Source organism: Echeneis naucrates, chromosome 9, assembly GCF_900963305.1.
Source record: "Echeneis naucrates chromosome 9, fEcheNa1.1, whole genome shotgun sequence".
Classification (NCBI taxonomy): Eukaryota; Metazoa; Chordata; class Actinopteri; order Carangiformes; family Echeneidae; genus Echeneis; species Echeneis naucrates.
Window position 1 is genome coordinate 6316655 of NC_042519.1, and position 21818 is coordinate 6338472.

The window sequence follows — 21818 nt, forward strand, 5'->3', positions numbered from 1 at the left end:
AAAAATTGAACAAATACCATGCAAACAAAACTAATCACTCCTCCCACGCACTTTGACACCAATTTCTTTTGGCCCCATTCACAGACACACACACATGCATACGGAAAATATATATTTTCATTCATACAAAGTGCAAATAAAATCTCTGGTTGATAGAAAAGAGCAACCTGTAGTGTACACACAAGTGGCTTGCCAAATATGGCTTCAGTGCTGTACAGTGTAGCTAGGCAACTAACAGCACTTGAAAGCCCTTGCTGCTTTATTTTCTGATGTCTGCTGTGGTAGATCAGGGAACTAGGACACCTAAAAAAAAAAACACTGCTCAAAAACCAAAGAACCTTTGACACTAATAAACTCAACCAGGCTTTATGATTTCACTGATAAAACCACACAACGTACATTATAAGATTTTCTAAAAAAAAAATAATAATAATAATAATAAAAAAAAAATAAAAATACAAATCTAAATTTTGCTTTACCTCTTGCCAAGTTCTTACCTGCTTTTATCAGTGTTGTCTGTCTCTTCCACTTCATCGGCACTGCAAGTGGCACTTGAGTCACTGTCCCCGTGGGAACCTGCTTTGGCCCCATGGTCCTTTTTGGAGCTCTTGGTGGAGCTTTTGACGTCCTCTGTCTCTGCTGTAGAAGGTTTTTTATCTGTGGCATCACTAGGAGGTGCTGGCTGCAGCTGCTCTTTGTTGGGCTCCCCTGTCTCAGTCTTTATCTCTTGCTTGATGGTTGAGTCTACATCACTTTTGACCAGAGGTTTCTCATCCCCTGTCTGGCCCACATCTGATCTGGCAGAATCTTTGTCAGCATTAGAGCTGGCCTTTGACCTGCTTGATCCCTCCTCCTTTACCTTGCTGTCCTCGGATGAATGTGGCGAGGGCAAACTCTCTGTGTCAGAGCTGTTGTTGGCTCCACCTGGCAGGGGACAAAAGAGAAGCATAGATCAGAGGACGAGACTTGGTTTATACTGTAAATTAAGTTCATATCCCCTTGTCCTTCTTTCCTCCATCTTTTCCCCATTTCTGTCAGCTAAACCAGATTCTTCATATTGCCAATCTCCTACCTAATCAAGTTTCATTGTACAATAAAGAGGAACACAAAACCACTGGGATGATGGACAAAATCCCCCGGGACTTCAGGACTCGATAGTGAAAGTATTGTCTCCACAGTATGCTTGTTTTAACAGAGTGGAGCACACTTTTAGGACACTTTTATGACCATCAACTGCAGAACACATTTTCAAGGCATCAACATTCAATCTAATCTAACATTCTAACATTCAATCTAACACTCAATCAGTCTAGTCTAAAACAACTGAATACAGTAATGTTGAACCCTGACTCAAATGAGTGTAAAACACCACCACTAACACAAGCTCAAAAAATTACACTTTAATTTAGGGAGAAAAAAAAACAAACAAACAAAAAAATGTATGCATTTTAATCGCACTTTCCTTTGCACTGTGGAACGTCTGTTAGTGCATGAGTTCCAGGTATACAGATTATACCAACGCACTGTGTGATAGCAGGATGGGCCAGTTGAGGGAAATTTAAATATAAGAAACTTCCAGATTGAAGTATAAACAAAAACGCTCTTCACAGGTCAGTTTTTATATACCATTTAAGACAGTAGACATAGCACTTAATCTTGAACTATTGGTCTGGTTAGTCTTGGCCAGGGATATTTCAGGGTTTTTTTTGACCGAAATGTGATTGCGTTTTCTGGTTTTTCATGGACGGTGTTGGAAAAAGTTGAAATCTATCAGTACACTGTAAAAACAGAAATTGTGACAGGTCATTTGTTCTGTTTTGAGTTTGTATTAAAATATATAAACGGATAAATAACAGATAAAATATATAAATGGATTTCCATTTTGCGGAATTACCTTCTCCATCTTCAGGAGCCTCCTCTTCATTTCCACTTGCTCCTGAACCTTCCATCTCCTCCTCCTCTGGTGCATAAGGGGCACTAGTCTCCTCATTCTGTGGGGCTTTGCCCCTACGACGGGCCTTTCGCTCCTTCTCCTGAGTCAAAACCAACACACACTAAATAAAAACTGCCCTCAGGTCTCATTGCTTGGTAGTGCGCAAAATAGCTTGAGTTACTTCCTTTTTCTGCATCAGACTGCTTACCGATTTCATTTTATGCTGCTGCAGAATCTCATCAAGTTTCTGTCTCTTCTTGTAGTTGAAGTAGAAGTTCTTGCACTGCGACACAGTTTTGGATCCCACCATCTTGGCGATGGCGGACCAGTTCCTACCATACTGGAGAAGACCTGGAAGTGACAAATAGATGAGCAGGGATATTAGGGATTTGAACAGAACAAGATGATATGAATATGTCTAATAATGCTCTCTATAAAAGAAGTGATCTAAGTTGTACAAATGCAAGGCTGTAATTTCATGTTTTTGTACTGTAAAGAATATCTCCAAATGCAATATCTTCTTGTGACCTGTATTGAAGTGACAGCCAAGCAAGCCTGTCTCTGTACAGCTGCCAAAACTGTAAAATTATGTTGCGTTCACAATGCACCATAGACAGACTGTTAGCAGCAGAATGGCTGATGTGTTTCGCTAAGCTGAGATAGGGGAGAGGCAGTGTCGCGGCTGCCCCGTCACTCATAGCAGTGACATCACTGACTCTAAACACTGGGGTCACTCTGTGTCATATTCTAACTGACTTTGATGTGACCCAGTTCTAAGAAACCCTAGTCCTTTAGCCACTCAAGCACATGATTGTGCCTTACACAAGAGTCTACAACCCGTTGGGCCAGAGTGGCAATAGCTCAACCTGTCATGAAAGAAACACACATACACATGCAAACACTTAGTGAATGTGTGCTAAAAGAGGAAATGTAGAGAGCAGTAAGTGTTGTAAGTGCGAGTGAGTGAAAAAGACAGATAGCGTAGATCTTGCCCCCCCCCCCACCTCACCAGCATCTGCTGTTACCTAAAGGCAACTCATTAACAGTGTGTGTTGTAAGAGGCTTAAGCTTACACCACCCACTTGTTTCCTGTGCCAAGCTGACAGGTCCTGGCAACAGGACACTATCTCAAAGGGTTGTGGCACGGAGGGGGGTATTTACAGGCACAGAGCCAATACCCCCACGGGATAACCTTGGTCATGGGTTCAGAGGTCTCTGCATTTCATCGCTTAATGGAGGTAGTAGGACAACAGGCACAACTCTGAGCCAAAGTAGAGTAAAGAACAGCTCCCAATAATCAGGCAGATTGACTGTGATACCAACAATGTATATATAAGTAATGTATAAGTTAAGTAAGTATTTTTTCCTTGGATGCTATCCAAAGGAATGAATTGATTTATTGGTAAATAAACTCCCCCCAAATGTAAGTATCTAGATAATTATAAACACTTTAGTTCCATTGATCCCTTGTAAAAAAAAAAAAAAAAAAAAATTGTATTTATCTCTGCACTCATATAGGTAAAGATACTACCACTGTCACAAATATCATCTACTCTCAAACTCTTTTGCATCTTTGAGAAGCCATGCATCATCCGCCAAATGTCAGAATATTCAGGCATACTGAAAATTTATAAATGCTAGGATATTAACAACCATAACAAGCAAAGGTGATCTTCAAGTCTGAGCTGCTCCACACCTACAACCTGTCAAGTTGTGAAGTGGAATAGGGTTGTCAGCTAAAATATTCATTCCTGCCTCTACGAAAGCTCCTCCAGAAAGAAAAGAACAGTTGGACTGGCTTGCTCCATGAGTGCTGAGACATGTGACCTACAGCTATCAACTTTTCACATTTCTCCCATAAGAAGGAAAGATGGGGCAGAGTACACAAAAACATACACTTGCTTGGACAGAGGCACATATATATTATCACAAACATTCAAACGACCGAGCCAAACATTTTGCTGCACCCAGTGATCTTGAAGCAATAACAATGCAATTCATCCACTGACAGTCAAAGGTCATTTTGTTATGACCTCTAGATACTTCCAGTTTATTCCACTGTAAGCACGTACTCAAAGCACAATCCCAAGCAGCTCAGCTTGATTCAGGCCCTCCGTAGCTGGAGCAAAACGCATGGAGCAAATATCCAATAAGCAACAGCAATGCTGAAACAGGTGGCTGCCTCACAACCAATCAGGACACTGTATTCCCATTAGCTCCTCCCCCAGAAGGTCCAATCAACACCTGGTGCAGCCAGAAAGTAGTTGTTCCTGTCTGTCACATGCCTGTCACCCCAGCCGTCGTTTGGTGGCCCTGCTGTAGATAACACTATCAGACAGTCTGATCTCTGGAGGGCCAGCCGGGAAGCTCTTTGGGGCTGGGCCTTCCGATCCAAAGCAGAGGAGATGAAAACAGCTCAGTCTCGCTGCTCCCTGTGCCAGCTGGCTTGATACTTGAGCTGGTGTCAGGTTGACGTGTTCCAAAACAGCACATGCTCCTGGCCTCTCCCCTCCTTTTCCTCTCACTCTGTCCTCCCTCTGCTTCAATAACTGCTGGTCTGTTCTTCTCTGCTGTGTCTCTCCCCAATGGCGGTCGTCTGGGAAGACTTCCACAGGAAAGTGGGACTGTGGGGCGGTGCTATGTGCTCAGCCTCTCTCTCCCCTCATCTGATCTCTCCTCTATCTCTCTTTTTTTCTCCCTCCCTCTCCCTCTCTCTCTCTCTCTCTCTCTCTCCAGTCTGTCTGTCCCTCCCCCTACCTCGCTCTGCCATCAGGCACAGCGACACACACACACACACACACACACGCACAAATGCATGAGTGAGTACACACTCACTTGAACCCTCTCTCTCTCCCCCTCCGTCTCTCTTGTTAATACTCTAGCACACAGACGCAAACGCACACTCAGGCAGTCCAAGAGTAAACAGAGAGAGAGGGAGAGGGATAGAAAGCGAACCAGTGAACTAAAGAGACAATAAGAGAGGGAAAGGATACAGAAGTAGAGAGTAAGCAAAGAGAAGACTGAGTAAAGACACAAGGGTGAGAGGGAGTTGATGTTGATACCATGAGAAAGCATAAAGGCTTTCACATTTTTCCTGACTGACCTGCTTTTCATCTTGAATGTGACCTCTCACCAGTCTATAACAACACAGAGTGAGGGGAGAGAAAAAGTGAGCGAGGGAAAGAGTCGCTTGCCAGATCTTCCAGAGCTCTTGCCAATCTGGGCCATCGCCACCTCCCATCCAAGGGAGACAGACAGAACAAGAGGCAAAGATAGAGCAACAGTGGAGGAGAAAGAGAGAAAAGATAATATGGCATTCTCTACTTGCTGCTCCTTTAAATGAGTTCTTCCAGCAAGCAGAGCAGGGGCCATTATCCAGCTGCCTGCCTGCACCCAAGCAAAGCCTGCCAGATTAGTGCACTTACATAAACGCCAGCCAAGAAGGGTGTACATGCAAGCACACACAGTTCGGACCAAGTGCACACAGACACAACCTTTACTACACTTATCTTGCGCACACACACACAAACAGCCAGGCAGAGATGGTATGTTTAAAAGAGGCTTTACAAAGATTGGCCATCCCTTCTTTTAGGTATCAGTCTTCATGAACAGTGAAGACAAGATCAGTCTCCTTGAGTGTGGTAATGCCATCCTCGAAGGAAGCATTGGCTGGTGCCTCCATACTGGAACGCTGATGTCCTGCCAGGCTCAATAAATGCCATTATTCAGATCTATTTACTTCATGGGCATAAACACATTAGCATGAAGATATGCAAGCCTCTTTCAAGCATTTATATGTGAAGCACTTGCAATGAAGAACATCTTGACATGTCTATTCGATTCTTTGAGGAAATGAGTGGGTGGGGTTATGATCCTGGAGTGTTTTGGTTCTGTTTGGGACTGCAGCTGGGACAGTGCAGTTATGGTTATATAAGCCCCTTCATAGATGCCCTGCTCCCACCGAGCTGCCAGGCTAATCCCCCGGGATGGAGCCCCCCACTAATCCAACTGCAGGAGAATGGAACTTAAGACATTAACAAGGATTACTACATAGGACCATGTTCAAGGCAGACCAGCGCCAGTTATCACAAAATAAAACCTGAACACACAAACCAAAATTGCAGGAGACACCCAACACAAAGACATACAGCAGACAGATGTAATAAACCCTATGGACTGAATGCCTTTTCAATATCACATTTATGTTAGCGAAAGCTGGTGCAGAGTCACATCACCTCCTGTCGATTACTTGGAAGGGCAGATTAAACTATTCAGAAGCAGAACTGAGAGTCAGACAAAGTACAATGACGCATCATCTACAAATGGCCAGTCATGTACGGAAAGCAAGAATTCACTTTGCAAAGGCACAAGATTTGCAAAACGAATGATAAAAGATAAAAATTATATACAAAATTCAGCTGAAGCAATAAGTCAACAGTAATGATTTATAAATACCAAGATAACCTGCAGTCGCCATTCTTTTCCTGAATCTGTCTCTTTTTAAATATCAAAGACATATAAAGTGAAAAAGTGAAAATTGTCAGTCAGTGGGGAATCCTGATTAAAAAAAAAAAAAAAAAAAAAGAGTACATGCTAGAAACCACAGACGTTGAGGGGCTCATTCAATCAGCAAGTGAAACTCATGTGCTGCACTCAACAAACACTTTCAACCACATTCACTCAGAGAGCTGGTACAAGGAAAATGGACAATGTCAGTGACCTCTGTGAATCAGCCTTAGGCTTCTGGGTAATCTTCAGTCAGAGACAATAAACAAGCTGAGTTAATGACTGCTGCATTTGCAGAGGCTAGCTGATAAGAGGCAGACTTTACAGCCTGTTTGATAAAAAGACAGGCTGCCTTGACCCAGAGAGAGCAAGAGAGAGAGAGAGAGAAACAGCTCCAAAGAACAACAAACCCAGTCTAGGCAGACTGACACATACACGCAAGGACACAAACCAACAGCACGTGGCAGTTGCTGCTTCTCTAACAGGAAGTCAAAGCCGCATCAGTTGACAATGGTTTCGAAAAAAACTGTTCTGCTGCTAATGTTCTTTCCTTTGGTATCTGGATTATAATAGAAGTGCAACGAAGTTATACATCATTGGGAGAGGAAAGGTTTATTCTTTATTACCTTTTTTGGCAGTTTCCATCTCTTCTTCAGTCCAACGAGAGCTCTCATTCATTTCCAGATTGGCTGTTAAAAAAAAATAGAGAACAACCAAGTTAGAGAAGGCGGGAGGAGGGGGGAGTGGGCAGTTGTCACAGAGTCAGTTAGGGAGTGACTGACAAGAGGAAGGGAAGAAGAGAACGAAATTAGAGGTGAAAAAAAAAAAGCAAGGTTGGGGGCAGGGTAGCTTGTGCTGCTTGCCAGTGAGGGAGTGCAGCGTGGGTCGCTTGGGACTGTTTGTTTTAGATGGAGGAAGCAGGAAATCCAAGGAGAGAAGTCAGTTAATGATTATAGACATAACAACTGGCTTCATTCCCTGCATAGGCCCCAAGCCAGGCCGACCCTGGCCCTGTGTATTAGACAGCAGAGCAGGAGTTTGTGCTCATGTGTCCTCTATGTGGACCTGTGAAGGGCACAGGGGGCCTGCTAACACTGCTGCCAGAGGGAAAACAAACAGTGGCAGAGGGAGGGGGTGGCTGCTGATGAGAGTCCCTACACACTGAGTCACCTGGGGATTCCCTGTGACTAAAACTTGTGCCGCAGGAGCAACTGCAGCATACATATAAAATAGCTGACAAATCAAAAATCCCTCACCGCCCGCAGCAAGAGTGTTTGTGTGTGCCCGCCAAATTTACCACCTGCCAGGAAACAAAGAGATAAGGGAGGAGGGGCTTTGCTCAACAGGTGGGATTAAAACTACAAATCTCACTGTTTGGATTTCTTAGTAGGCTAGTTGTGGGTTTCCCCTTAGTCATTTGTGAAAGCAATACTGATGAACAAGTGAGTGATGACAAAAAGGAACAATGGTGCACTCTTGTGGTGTGGAATGGGAGGCTAAAGGTGAAAAAGTCAATCTTGTACAGTAGTTACTTGCAAATCCTATCTATTATGCTGTTGCTCCTGACAGGTGTACATTATTTTGTCTCTCAACATTTAAGCTTACTGATGATGAATATAAAATAAAGTGGATCCTTATGTCTGGTTTTATCAGGTATATATCAATGTGCTGTATTTAGAATTTCCTCTGTTAAATTAGACAAGCAAAGAAGTTGCTGCAAAGATAACACTGACCAAGCTCATTGTTGAGGGGCGGTGTAGTGGTCTCCTCCACTTCACTGGTCATGGAGCGGGTGATGCGGCCCTTGCGGTGACCTTGGCTGTTGGCTGTGCGTCGACCCTTGAAAGCCACAGTGGGTTCTTTATCCTCTGCATCTTCTCCAGATGTGTCATCCCTGCATTAGAGAGATAGCAATACAATCAGCAAGAGATACACACAGAACATTGAAAAGGTGTACATGTGTTGAATCACTCAAACTGGAGCAAAATCTCCTAGCTCCCAGTAACACAAAACTGTTTTAATTGCCTCGCAACCAAATATGTTTAGTCCATGCGCGGGCAGGGTGCAAAATGTTGTTAGTCTATTGCCATAATGTCCCGAATGCCAGTGTCTCTAAAAGAGACCTGGCCATTTCTTTCTTTTTTTGCAGTGTAATTTATCAGGTGTCAGCACAACACCATGCCAGGAGTCAGCCACTGAGTTTGAGCACACTGCTCCTCCACACACCTCCCACTCTATTAATCTTGCTGGTGGTACACTAAATATAGGCTACCCAGCTGTGCTGGGGGAGACAGGCACGTAGAACTGAGATGCTGGGAGTCACGGAGTCATGGAGTCCCCTGGCCTTGCCTCAGAGCCAGGGAAAGCAGAAGGCAATGCTTCATCCTCTAGCATGCCCATAAATATGAACTGACTTTACTTAAAGGTGCTGTAGTGCAGTCTCAGCTTAAATCATAGCTTAGTGCATGGAAACAGGGACAGATTGCTCAATTTATCAATTAATTTTAAAGCAAAAGAAAGCACTTTCCCATATAATATTTTGCATCTTTTGCTGGCATTGTGCATGAAACCAACCCCCCACCCCCACACCAGCCAACCCACACAGGCACACACTTGTCTCTACAAACTGACAATTCCATTTGACTGCTAGGCTGATCATACTGTGCATTTTCCCCACCAAAAAATCCTAGACTAACAAAGTAAGCACAGAATTTTAAAAACGACACTTGGCATCCTATTGGGAAGAGGAGAAGCATAAACAGGAAAACAGCTGTTTTAATAGGGGGAATGAATGGACTCATTGGTTTGCCATTGGTGGAAAGTCTTGCTGGAGGTGAGGGAGTAAAACTCAAGGGTTAGAGAATGATTGGATTCCCAGATCTGCGCCCTGTAGCCAAACCTTACTCCCACTCCATTTGTTGCAGCCTAACCTGGGATACTTCTTTAAAAAAAAAAAAAAAAAAAAAAAAAAAAAAAAAATAGTGGTAAAGAAAAGAAAAGATGAGAGCTAGTAGGTTGCTGCAGCTGCTGCAGGTTCAAGATTTCAGGATGACACAATGTGGTGGAAATGTTTTCATAAGGTGCATCCTACGAGACAGGCTTCCTCTCAAACTGTCTATTCTAATGTATCAGTTAGTAAATAATCTTTTCAACACAAATAATTTAACTTTCACATTTCAGAATGTATTTTATGCAAAAGACAAGACTACTCAAGGAATGAGCAGCTTTAAAAAGTGACTTACTTCATTCCATCCTCTTTGTCTTCAGTTTCATTTTTTTCCTCATCCCTTTCTCCCTCCTTTTCTTTCTCTTCTTTTTCCTTTTCTTCCTGGCTGCTGCGGTTCACTTGTTGCTGCTGCTGCTGCTGCTGCTGGCCATGCTGCGATGGGAGACAGGAGCAACAACAGGGCGCTCTGTTACAAAGATGGTCCCAGGTAACTGGATACACAACCTCTCCTGTAACCTGTTCACCTGAGACACACACTCTTTTTCAAGATGCACAAACATGAAAATATTTACAGTCCAGGGGTGAAACGCAGCCATTGCTGTAGTTTGTCCGTGTGCTTGTCAACATAAAATAATTTTGTCAAGTATTAAAATTTTGGTAATCCAATGACCCGTGATGAGAGGTGGTTTTTATGCTTTTGTGTCCCTTAGTGAAGTCATGTATTACTCCTTTCACCACACGTATTTTAACACGTTTGCAAAAAGTCAGTGAGGTGGTACTTCCTGTGGCAGACCTGACATCTTATTATTTAGATGTATATGAACTTCTGCCACACAGCTGCAGCCAAAACAGTGCCTGGGTGGTTTTAAGATTAGATAACATGAGCAGCAGTGGCATAGAAATAATTTGTTTTTTTATATTTCAAGTGCAGAACAATTACTTACCTTAAAAAAAAAAAAAGAAGAAGAAGAAAAAAAATCCCTGTCTTGTTCAGCACAAGCAAAACAAAACAGGATGTGAAAGTTCAAAAAATTACAGCAGCACATTTCTGCTGTATAACTTTGGTTCTTAAAGCATACAGAACCACTTCCTTACCAGCTTCCTGCCTGTCTGGTCTTTTAGGGTTAGAGTTCAGATGAGTACAGACACACAGCCTGACCAAACACTTGAAACCTGGCTTAATGTTGACAAAGGAAATATGTTGTAAGATTATAACACAGATAAGTTCTACTGCTCTGTCTGATGCATTTGGAATTTCTGCCCTTGAGTTAATCCTGATCAAAAACAAGGTGAACACATTGCCAGTTCCTGGCAAGGTAATGTCAAAATGCACATAATAATTTTTCTCCATCTGCAAAATATTACTAATGTGGCCTCCCTCCCTTTGAAATTAACTCTCAAATAAAATCCATAAATCAATAGAACTTAATGGCTTCCCAGACTCTTGTGCAACTCGGACTTTTTTTTCCTTTCCCTAAATGTATCATCAGCCTAATAATCTCTATCCACATTTACCATACAGATCTGTTACCAGTGCTAATAAACATGCACAGAGCTGTTTCCAGGGCAGACCAACAGAAAATTTAGTTAAAAGAGACAACACAACAGCCTCTAGAATGTGGGAGGCTGAAAACATAATCATTTATATTTAGTTATTATTTATCCTCACCATTTTTCCACTATCCAAACATAATCTCTATTAGCATTTGCTGTCATGCACTGTACTTTCTGTTCCTCCTTTGCAGCCACCTCCCTCTGTGACTGTGAGCTATTAGTGTCACTTACAACTCTGGAGATGTGCAGCAGCCTGCTAGGTAATAAGCAAAAGGTTTCTTGAGGAAAGATGAGCAGACACCATCCTCATACCCAGAAGAAAAGGTCGCCAGTAAATTAATTTGCCATTTCATTAGCACCAAAACACCATTAAGTTTAGCAAGTAGTACCTGATCTGGAGCTAAGTAATGACTACAATTTAATTACCAATAGAAATTACCTGTGTTTAAAAAGCCTGTCAATAAAGAAATAGTACTTGCATGTGGGGTTGAGCAAATTGTAGCACTTGGGGTGCACTTTGGGGTGTTGTGACATCAACTACACTGTTTCAGAAAGGCCTACTGGAAAAACAGCAGGAGCCTAGTAGTTTTCCAAGTTTAAATATTTTAGCAACATAGCTTTTCTGAATAGCAATAAACAAATGCCAGACATATCAAATTTTTTTATGCTGTATGCCAGGCGGAACATGGTGCTACTGTGTATTCAAAAGTTCTAACATGTCCAATGCCAGTATACAACTAAAATAGGCAGAAAGTTAGTGGTGCCTGCTTTTGCCAAACCCATTTGACAGCAGAGAATGGCATCAAGCCTAAGCGTAATGTCTGAAGTGGAAAACAAGATTCTTTCTTGCCTAGCAAACTGTATTAGTTACTGTCATTAGAATCATCCGGCTTGGATTAAAGCATCTTTTAAACGAGTAAATATTTTTAAAAAGTGCGTATAAGTAAGCTCAATAACTGACAGCAGCTGAGATCTTGGCTGCTTCCCAGTAGTATGTTGTAAAATTTTTCGGCTTTTTGAGCTGTGCGATTGGGTCCTGTTCGTCATTTTGAACTGTAAACTCTCGTGTAAAAATACCTGGCTTCTTCCACGACGTCTGTAGTTCCTCCGCACAATGTTCTTATAGTTCTCATTCTTTTTGGTCAGGTAGTAAAACAGCACACACTCTGCCACCGTCTGTAACAGGAAAGCAATGTACATTTTCAAACACTATTTCCTGAGTAGACTGGTTTCTTGAGATCAACACAAAAATTATACCTTTCTGTCCAAAAAAGATGCAATCAGACCAAAGTTTTTGGGGTGCTGGATGAACCTGTGGGAAAAGAGCAGAGAAGCTGTCAACATGCTCATGGAGCAATTCAAAATTATTACAATGTGTTTAAGATCATCAATACACAATCACAGAGTAACACAAAGAGAATAACTCAATAGATCACGTCAGAGCCTTAGCAGAAATGAAATATCAAATCCACTGCATTAATCCAAAATTTAGACATTCCTAGGAACGCAATAAATGATTGCACTGGACAGTCTCAAGTGATCAAACCTACTGTATGTTTTGGATGAAAGTTGTTAGAAAAATAAACATGTGGGTTGACTTTAAAAGCAGGGATTTTACTGTGTGGGCTTAATTCAATTTGGCAGCTTGAAACACCTCATCCTGCTTCTCACGAAAGGGGAAGACTCACTTCCTTACGAACAGCTTACTGACTATTTATTGGTTGCAAATAGTGTATCTTGCTGCTTAAAAAGCAGCACTTTGGCTAATTTGGCATTTGATAAATTTTAATCAAAGAGTTCAATGTAAGGAATCTGCCAACTACAAAAATGTCACTTGCAAGTGCACTATAAGTTTATTTTGCCCAAAAAAAATCCTAAATCATGGGTTAGATAGATAAAAGGGGATTTTTTTCATTCAAAGAAGGCTAAATTATATTTTCTTTACTTGAGTATTCTACTCACTTCTCTCTGAAAGTGTCCTTCTCCTGTTCACTCCACATGTTCATGACCTGCCGATCCTTGTACACTTTCATGGGATCGTCCATCAATCCATTCATGTTGATGAACTTGATGCGTTGCTGCTCAGCGTCAAACAGCATGGGAGGGATGACTGCCAGCTGTCGCATTTGCTTCTCTGTGTTCTGGGAGCCACAAATGACATACATAAAAACACAAATCCAGGGGTGAGTGGGCCGGTCTCGAGAGGAAGAGCTTTCTGACAACATGGTGCTTATATTGTCATGCCCTATGTGAAACTTGATGTGGTTCTGCACTTTGTTTTAAAATGTGGCTCACAAGAAAGGAGAGGAACTTTAGGGTGCCTTGATGGCTTCACAGGCTGAGGCAGGCTTCCTGTCAAATATAAACTTCTCTTGGGCCAACATCTTTCCTGTCAGTGTGCATTTTACAGCCAAACGAAAATAAGATCATGTCTGAGGTTAGGAAAGGAGATGGAATCAAAGGTGCTGGTTTTAGCTTGAGAAGACAGAAAACATTTTGGGGAGATGAGACAAAACAATCACATTGAACACTATGATCTGTTTAATGGGCCAGGCTAACATGAGTAGAGGATAGCAATGTTCTCCACCATCCTTAACACTGAGAGCAGGGACTTGAGTTGTTGGAGTCTAACACTGCAAACCTGGCAACCATCCTCCTTATGTTGGATGCAATATCCATAATAAGCAAGATCAGTCAACCACAATTTTTTCCAACTGGAGTATAAATGTGACCTGCATACATTAGAAATTTTTTAAATGTAACTACGACAATTTTGTCGCCCAAACAGCATTTGGCTGGTATCTTTGAAGTCAAGCCTTATTCATATAATTTTCCTCAGATGGCTCAAATAACTGCAAAAAAAATAAAAGAACTGTACTGTCTAGACAAGACTGACACTTTCGATGCTAAAACCTTCCCAAAAGCAGCTAAATGTGAAGGTTATTAAATTGCTATGACTTTGAAGTCCATGTTGCCATTTACCATATTCATTGTGGAACTACAATAATGTGGACGATTACACTGACAATAATTAGTCGCAACATCAGCTAAAGCTCCGTGTCAAAAAAAAAAAAAGATGGAGTAAAAACTACCAGAAACTATCAGAGTTTTGGGATACTTTAAACTGAAAGCAGCTGTGCTGTGGTGGGCTAGTATTTAACTTTGGCTTGCACTGCTAACTTAGCTACCACAAAAATTCCAATGGCAAACCAGCTGAGAAAAAGCTGTAGTTGTGAGCTGGTATCTGTGAGTGGAACCACAGTGGCATAAGGCTACACCAGTGGTACAGCTGTGGTCAGGTGTATGCTATACAAAGACTCAGAACTGTGTTGTGGTGACTTAAAAAGGATTTAACTCATTTTCATAACAAGAAGGGTTTGTTTGGCTTATCGCCTGAAGTTTTTTTCAACGTCATGCTGCATGGTTTTCCTCATCTATGTTTACTACCTATAATACTGTTATTGTGATTGCCCACCTTGTGAATGTCAAAAATACTCTATGCATCTTCTGCATATCTGTCCATCCTGGAAATGATCGTTCAGTTGCAATTTCTAAAGTCCTTTTTTCTTTATTTGTTTGTTGTTTTTTAATTATATGAAATTAGTGAATTGTATGCTGTATTATAAATTTCTGATAGTTGAACATGAAAAAAACATTCTGGCTGGATTTTTGACCTGACCTGACATTCTAGCTTTACTTTATGATGGATTGTTATTACATTTACTTCAGAAAATTAACCTAATAATATTCAGAAACATTTAAATAAACTGTTTTGTTTTTTTTTAAGAAGCTAATGATGTCTCACATTATAGAGACCTGTTCAGCTTAATTTCTCTTCCTCAAAATCCTCAAAATCACTGACATAGTCTCACAGAATAATGAAAATAATCAACCAAAGCAAAAATTATTAAGTATATGCATATATTGATACAGCATTGAAATAAATCTGCATCTTTTAAATATAGTTTTCACAACAGGATTGCCAGCTTTGACCCAAAATAATCACCCAGATGTCTGGCCAACATGTTCATTGAAAGTTCAAGAGCATGATAAGCTGTCCAAGAGCAAACATAGGTGCAAACCATCTTAACACAACACATTTCAGTAATATCAGTGAAGCTTACCTCATGCTCTGATATTCCATCAATGATCTCAGAGACCTCATGTTCACTACGAGCTGCAGATGAGGTCAGTCCACCTCCTCGCTGCCCAACACGGCTACAAAAGGGAAAAGCAAATTTGACTTAATTTGACTTAAGTGGGTAGTTTTGAGTGACATTTACATCACACATTCAAATAATACCATATTCATGCTTTTACAGTAACTCAGTGACAAATCAAAGTAGTTAAGTCAGTTACAGAAAATAACTGTTGTGAGTGTGAAAAAGACCCTGTGATCTCACCTCTGCATGCGCTCCTGCAGCTCCCTTTGTTTCCGGATCTCTGGGAACTGTTTCTCGTAGTATTCCCGCACCTTGCTCTCCTTGGCTCGACGTCGTGGGTTGTTTTCAATACGCTCCACCTTTTTCTCCCAGGCTTCCATCAGCTGGTCATAGCGCTGGCAAAATTTCTGTTCCTGAAGCGCCGCAGAGAAGGGAAAATGTCTCAATTCACTGCAGACCCACTTCGCTTCTATGAAACTAATAGACCACTAAGTCAGAGGAAGTACAATTTCAAACATTTAAGTGGTACTATTAAAACAAAACATCTCGCAAAAAGCAGAGTGATGTTTCAGACCTTGGATATTTATATTCAGTAATCTTCCTTAGCTTTCACTATACCCTCTCCTGTCTCCTACCATGTAGCTCTACATGTCCAGAGGGGACAAAGTGATATGTTGCTATTCTATGGGGGGTCTGGCCTTGAGCCATAGCTCTGGCAGACGACAGCCCACTGTTTTCCTAGCTTCCTCACTGGCAGGCTGTAAAGCAGACCATTAACCCTGGTGCAGACATGACCCTCAGTAGTGCCATAAACTACAAGGTGACGTTTCCCTGCACTCTGCCCACGAGGACCTACCTCCCTCACTTGGAAAAAACACTCAACACTCAGCCGTGACGTTTTTTCTGACCTCACATAAGCCTGCAATTCATAATACATGCACAGCTTTCGGACAATTGTTGCTGGCACCATCTCCAAAGCTGGGAGCAGTTTAAAAACAGCAATTCACGTGTCTTTCTTTGCATGTGGATAGAGGCAAATTTCATTGGGAAACTTCATTTGCAATATTGATTTTCAGACAAGAGAGTTGGTTTTAAGATGTCTGTCGGGCTGTAGCTTCAGCACTAACCCCAATTTATTGCTGATTTATTCATAGTCATGCTCGTTGGCTCAGTCTTTCTCAATCCGTGCCAGACAAGTTCAGTTACTAACCCTGTAACACCCATTTTAGAGCTTTAAGCTCAATTCAGCAGATGCTTGTTACAACACCCCCCCCCACTCAAATCAAGACTAAGCACAGTTCACTCTAGGCCTCAGTCATTGGCTGTCCCAGCAGAAAGTCCAAAATGAGTTGAGTTATCCACTTACCCATTGCTTACGAGCATGATTTCTCCTCTTGAAGTATAAGATGAGTTTCTTCCTCATTGCCTGGTTTCTGAGATGGATGAAGGCAGGAACAGATGGACAATACAGAGGGATAGTAACAAAGGTGAGCATATTCAAGCAAATACTCAATTCAGACAATGCTTCACTTTCATCATATTTGTTACATGACATCTAAGTGTACAGTGTTGTACAGATCCATAGGTACTAATGTTATCCTTGCTGCCTTTTTTTTACCTTATAAACAAAAATGCACTCACTCACACACAAACAATGATTGTCCTTGTATGCTACTGCTCAATAAACTCAAACTTGTTTCTGGGTGGAAAGGACAATGAGGGGAGCCAAACTTATAAAACTTGTCTCGGCTGGGAACAGCCAGCCACACTGCTTCAAATAAAGGTCAGGGCCAGTAATCTCCTTAGGCAGCCACTCAGTTTGTCTCTTTCTCTGCTCCAAGACAGAGTTTTATTCCTGACACTTAATCTGTCAGTTGTAAGGTCACGTTCCCCCCTGATTAATGTAATCTTATTCCACATTAGTCAATCTGGCTGAGCCGCAGGGTCCCTCAGGTCACAGGCAAGGACAGAAGATAAGGAAGTGACCTCCCCATGGTGAACAAATTTGGGGAAAATTGATGACAAATTTAAGATATAGAATGATACACACACACAGAGGACCATTCTTCATTTCCCAAATACGTTATTTTCAATAACAAACCACAGTTAAATCTAAACAGCCTTAACTCCCAACCTGCATGAACACTATTAGACACCGATATACTGAGCAAAGCAGCAGGAAAGCTAAATACAACCAAATCCAAATCCAGCTGAGAGTTGTGGGTATCTAAGCATATTGTGGCACATAATGGGTGAGAATTAGCTTGGTATGGCAAAACAGGTTTAATATACCAAGTCCTTTAAAGACAGAGATGGCATTGTGCGCTGAACACCAGATGGGAAAGGGTAAGATTAGGAGTCTTGAACCCAAACAAATGGTTTTGTTTGTCCTGTCCTAAACCTGTGCCATTTCTTAAATACCAGAGAAAACTGTAATTTGGCATATCATCCTCAAAGCATAATGGCTGAAAGATTCACTATGCTTGCAGTTGGGACAGATCTTCAACAGTAGAATCACAATGAGCAAAAACTTTTCAGACAAACAAGTTGGATTTTGTCATCTGAGTAGTCACAGCACAGTGTGTGCAGGAGATGAACTGAGATGGAGACTCAGATGGCGAGTGCGCCATAGAGAACCGGTTCTCATCTACAGTATCCAGGCAGGGATGAGTGCCAAGGTTATCAAACTGGTGAGCAAAACAAAGGAGTCAATTGTGCCAGCTCAAAGCAACATAGAGGTATTTAATAACACGCACGCGCGCACACACATGCAGGGAGAGAGGAGAGTTTTCAGTTTATTGCTTTGAGGCAATAATACTAATCAAACAGTGCAGGGATCAAAAAGAGTGAAGACAGAGCCATGTGTGGCTAAGAGGTCAGATGCATCTCCTGGTATACCACTATGCCGAACCACAGTGCCAAAGGTGGAGACAAGATATTATAACCCTCGTACAGCCCTTTGATGTGCCCGAGTGAATTATGGTCCTTACAAAGATTACAGATGCACACAAGCTCTTCTGATAGACAAAGAAGGGTCACATTAAAAAAGTGTACTCTGCTAGCCAAACTACAGAGAACCACTGACATATATGATTGACCTGATTTAATAATCACTCAACTAATGCAAGCTTGGATGCTGAGATATGCCGGTGGTTGTTAATATTTTGTGTCTTCACAGAAGACAGAAAAAATAAAGTCAATGGTGATTTTAGTTCCTTTCACAAGTATTCTTTTATAGTTTTGTTTCATTCATTGTAGATTTAGCTTGAGAACAGATGACCTGAGGCTTTGTTAGCAGCAAAAAGACACATGTACTCTTAATTTTGCTTTATTTAAGCAAGTGTTATTGATTTTTTCATGTATTCTGTGACAAGAATAGAGACATAAACCAAAAGAATTATGCCATCTTCTTAGTAGTGAGATGGACCACTAATGGTCATAAATAACTTCAATAAAATCTTCATAAATCAAAAACAATCAGTAATCAGTCCAAATCATAAAGAATCAAACTCAAAAATCACACAGTTACCTAATACTAGAAATTAAAACAACTTGACTAAAATAGTAAAATTTTTAAGCAAAGCACAGTCTTCCTGCCAGTGTTAGTCCCATTCCCTAAGGCATTTACATAATTTTTACCAACTGTAGCTGCTCTTGTTGCACGTTTATTCCAGTCAGCGTCATGACTGCGTTAAAAAAGAAAAATAGACAATTTCACATCCCCTTCAGAAATACTTTATGTGGAGTCAGTCGATGGAGGGTCAGGAAAAGAGATGAGTCTCTTGTTGAGGCCACATACAACTACTCGAGGGATTGAGAGATGCTATATTCACAAAGTTATACTTTGTAATGCTAGCAGTACAGCAGCACAATTACAGAGGTTTAAAGAAGAAAGGAAGAAGAAGAAAGGAATTTTTTCCTTGCCACTGTCGCCAAGTACTTGCTCATTAGGGGATCTGTTGGGTCTCTTTACATAATTTTATAAAGAGTTTGGTCTAGACATGCTCTATATGTAAAGTGCCTTGATGTAACTTTGTTACGATTTGGCATTATGTAAATAAATCTGATTTGATTTGAATTGATTTAAAGAGGAATCCTCCTGACTGTATATGCTTACATTCTATATTAAATTGCCTTAAAGATGGAGTAAGGTTGATGGCAAATGTCTTAGAGATCTGTGATGAACTCCTACTGAAAGTCCCAGAACTATACTAATTAGTGCACTTCAGTGGGTATAAATAAAGCATTTCTTGATAGAGTTTTTAGGCATGTATAGTGACAGACTCACATTTTGATGTTCTCATGGTACTGTTTGGTATCGGAGGGCTGATTGTACAGAGGCTGAAATAAAAGAAGAAACAAGCAGATCAAAGGATGAGTTATATTTTCAGCTGGGAATAAAATGGCTGAATTACAAGAGGAAAACACGTAAGAGTCAAAACTTCACTCCAAAATTTTTCAATGTAAATCTGATCTTCTTTTTCTTAAGACAAATGTAGAATTTCAGTGTTATCAGTTAACATGATTAGCTCAAGGCTCTACCTGATAAAATAACAAATTCACTGTTGTCCTGGATTTTGTATATTTTGTATATTAATGGCTTCAACTGGACCAAATGTGACTCTATATATATATTTCTTTTGCATTTATTAATTAGTATCAATACTTTATTAGAGTAACTGATACTCATATGAGTTGCATGTGAGTATCGATATATCAATACCACAGAATCGATGCCTCCATCACTAGTGGTCAGCTCATTCAAGAGCCCTTGAAAAGCTGACACTGCTGGATAGCAAATAATCTTGCCATGCCAGGTAACATTGTCAACAGTCAGAGAAACGGTCAGCTCTCTTCTCTGATAAACAAATAAACAAGTGAGTCTGTCTCAGCAGTAATGTAGATGTTTGTATACACAAAAAAAGAAAAGGAAAGAAAGAGTGGTTTCTAAATATGATGTGGTTGGTGTTTTTATTTTTTATTCATATATTGCAATCTGGACATCACATCTGCTCTTTAGTTTAAATGAACACATGTTAAGTATTCATTGACAGCCATTATTATATTATATATATATATATATATATATATATATATATATATATATATATATATGTGTGTGTGTGTGTGTGTGTGTGTGTGTGTGTGTGTGTGTGTGTGTACATTACCGATTTAAAAAAACAAAACAAGGTTCAGACTGTGAAAATCTGAAAATGTGAAATAAAGAGTTGTGTTGCATGGCTGTCTTATTCTGTTATTAGTGGGTTCGATCTAAAGCAGCCTTCAACATTTTTAGCATTTTAAGATTAAGATTTAAAATACTCTGCGTTGTTGACGTGATATATTGGTAAATTGCTCATTGCATACAAATATAACAAATTTCCATGCATTCATTTTTCTGCCAGTGCTGAAGACATCAAGTGGTTCCTTATTTCTTACTGTCTTCCGAAGCTTGAGCAATAACTCCTTATCTCTCTACCCTGACTGTGAATAAAATGTTCCCACATGTCCATAATAAAAAAATACTAAAAAAAAAAAACCAAAACATAGGACAATGGGAAAAAGAACACCACAGAAATAGAAATATGGCATAAAAATCGAGGTCTCCACTCACCAGTTCCACTCTGGGTCCCAGTCCCTCGAGTATCCTGTGAGCCTCTTCTGCCTTTTTCTGGTGAGGAAACACAAACAGAAGTCGTACATTAGCCAGCTGTCATTACCAAGGCAACACAGTGAGCACGCTCACTTGATCATAGAGGCTAAACCAATGCTCACTAGATGCATGGACGGACACATTGCTGGATGTATGGATGGATGGATGGATGGATGATTAGATGGAGAGATGGATGCTCTGACTATTATTAGAGCTTTTAGCTCAAGCTGGGCCACATCTCCCTCTCTCCTCTCTCAGGAAAAATAGATTACTCACCTCCCATGAGCAGAGAGAGAGCATGCAGGCAGGAAAGTGGGAGTGGAATAGAGAGTGAGTGGGAGAGAAAGAGCAAAAAATAAATAAATAAATAAATAAAAAACCCAGGGAAAAGACAGGGGGCTGAAGGGCTTTGGGGTTTATCTCCTAAGAGACATCTGATGAAAGACTGAGAAAGATCTCACCTCTAGCTCACAACCTACAACAATCAGCCTCTCACAACAAAATCTCCTGGCAGGGGTCATAAAGCAAGAAAGGAAGGGGTGTTGGGCCATAAAGACAGGCAGCAAAAAAAACTCCTATGTCTTAGGTGACCTCTCTGCAGCTCTGCTCCGCCATACATTTATATTTAACTCTAGCAGACAAATATATGAGCTGTGTCCTAGGCTACCCCTCTCAATGTTCACTCCAGTTTTTTTATCATTCCACCCTGTATACTCTCTTCGCTCCATCGATCAAAAAGACCCTGTTTGGTGACACGCCACATGCTCCGTTGCTTTCCCTCTCACTTCATTTCCTTCAGTGACCATGCTGCAAGATGGGCAGGACTCACACTTTCACAGAAAGGAGGGAGGATAGAGAGGAAGATGTGGGAGGAATTTCAAAGGCAATAACAGAGAAGGACCTGCCACGGTTTGAATATATGCATGTGTCAACCTTGGTTTTTCATCACCCATCCTTGTAATTTCTCCTGTCTGCATTGTAGAGGTACAAGAGGTGTTTGGGAATCTACTCCTAAGTATATGCAAGACGCTCAGTAATAGACTTGGAAGTAGTCCCCAAGGG

General features: G+C 40.9%; 1 protein-coding gene across 7 annotated transcripts in view; it reads right to left on the bottom strand.

Annotated features, from left to right (window-relative positions):
- The window catches only part of ncor2 (nuclear receptor corepressor 2), a 77729-nt gene that overhangs the window by 19563 nt on the left and 36348 nt on the right, over positions 1–21818 (bottom strand). For 5 of the 7 annotated variants that reach the window (XM_029509921.1, XM_029509918.1, XM_029509919.1 and 2 more), the window contains exons 7-20: positions 20718–20774; positions 19392–19444; positions 16470–16536; positions 15344–15516; positions 15065–15158; positions 12903–13081; positions 12198–12252; positions 12018–12116; positions 9682–9818; positions 8173–8333; positions 7066–7128; positions 2142–2284; positions 1895–2033; positions 498–924 (exon numbers count right to left, since the gene is read on the bottom strand). In XM_029509921.1, coding sequence (XP_029365781.1) covers positions 498–924; positions 1895–2033; positions 2142–2284; positions 7066–7128; positions 8173–8333; positions 9682–9818; positions 12018–12116; positions 12198–12252; positions 12903–13081; positions 15065–15158; positions 15344–15516; positions 16470–16536; positions 19392–19444; positions 20718–20774 — 1847 coding nt within the window. The remainder of the gene's footprint in view (positions 1–497; positions 925–1894; positions 2034–2141; positions 2285–7065; positions 7129–8172; positions 8334–9681; positions 9819–12017; positions 12117–12197; positions 12253–12902; positions 13082–15064; positions 15159–15343; positions 15517–16469; positions 16537–19391; positions 19445–20717; positions 20775–21818) is intronic. The other 2 variants (XM_029509920.1, XM_029509923.1) reach the window with 2 other exon arrangements.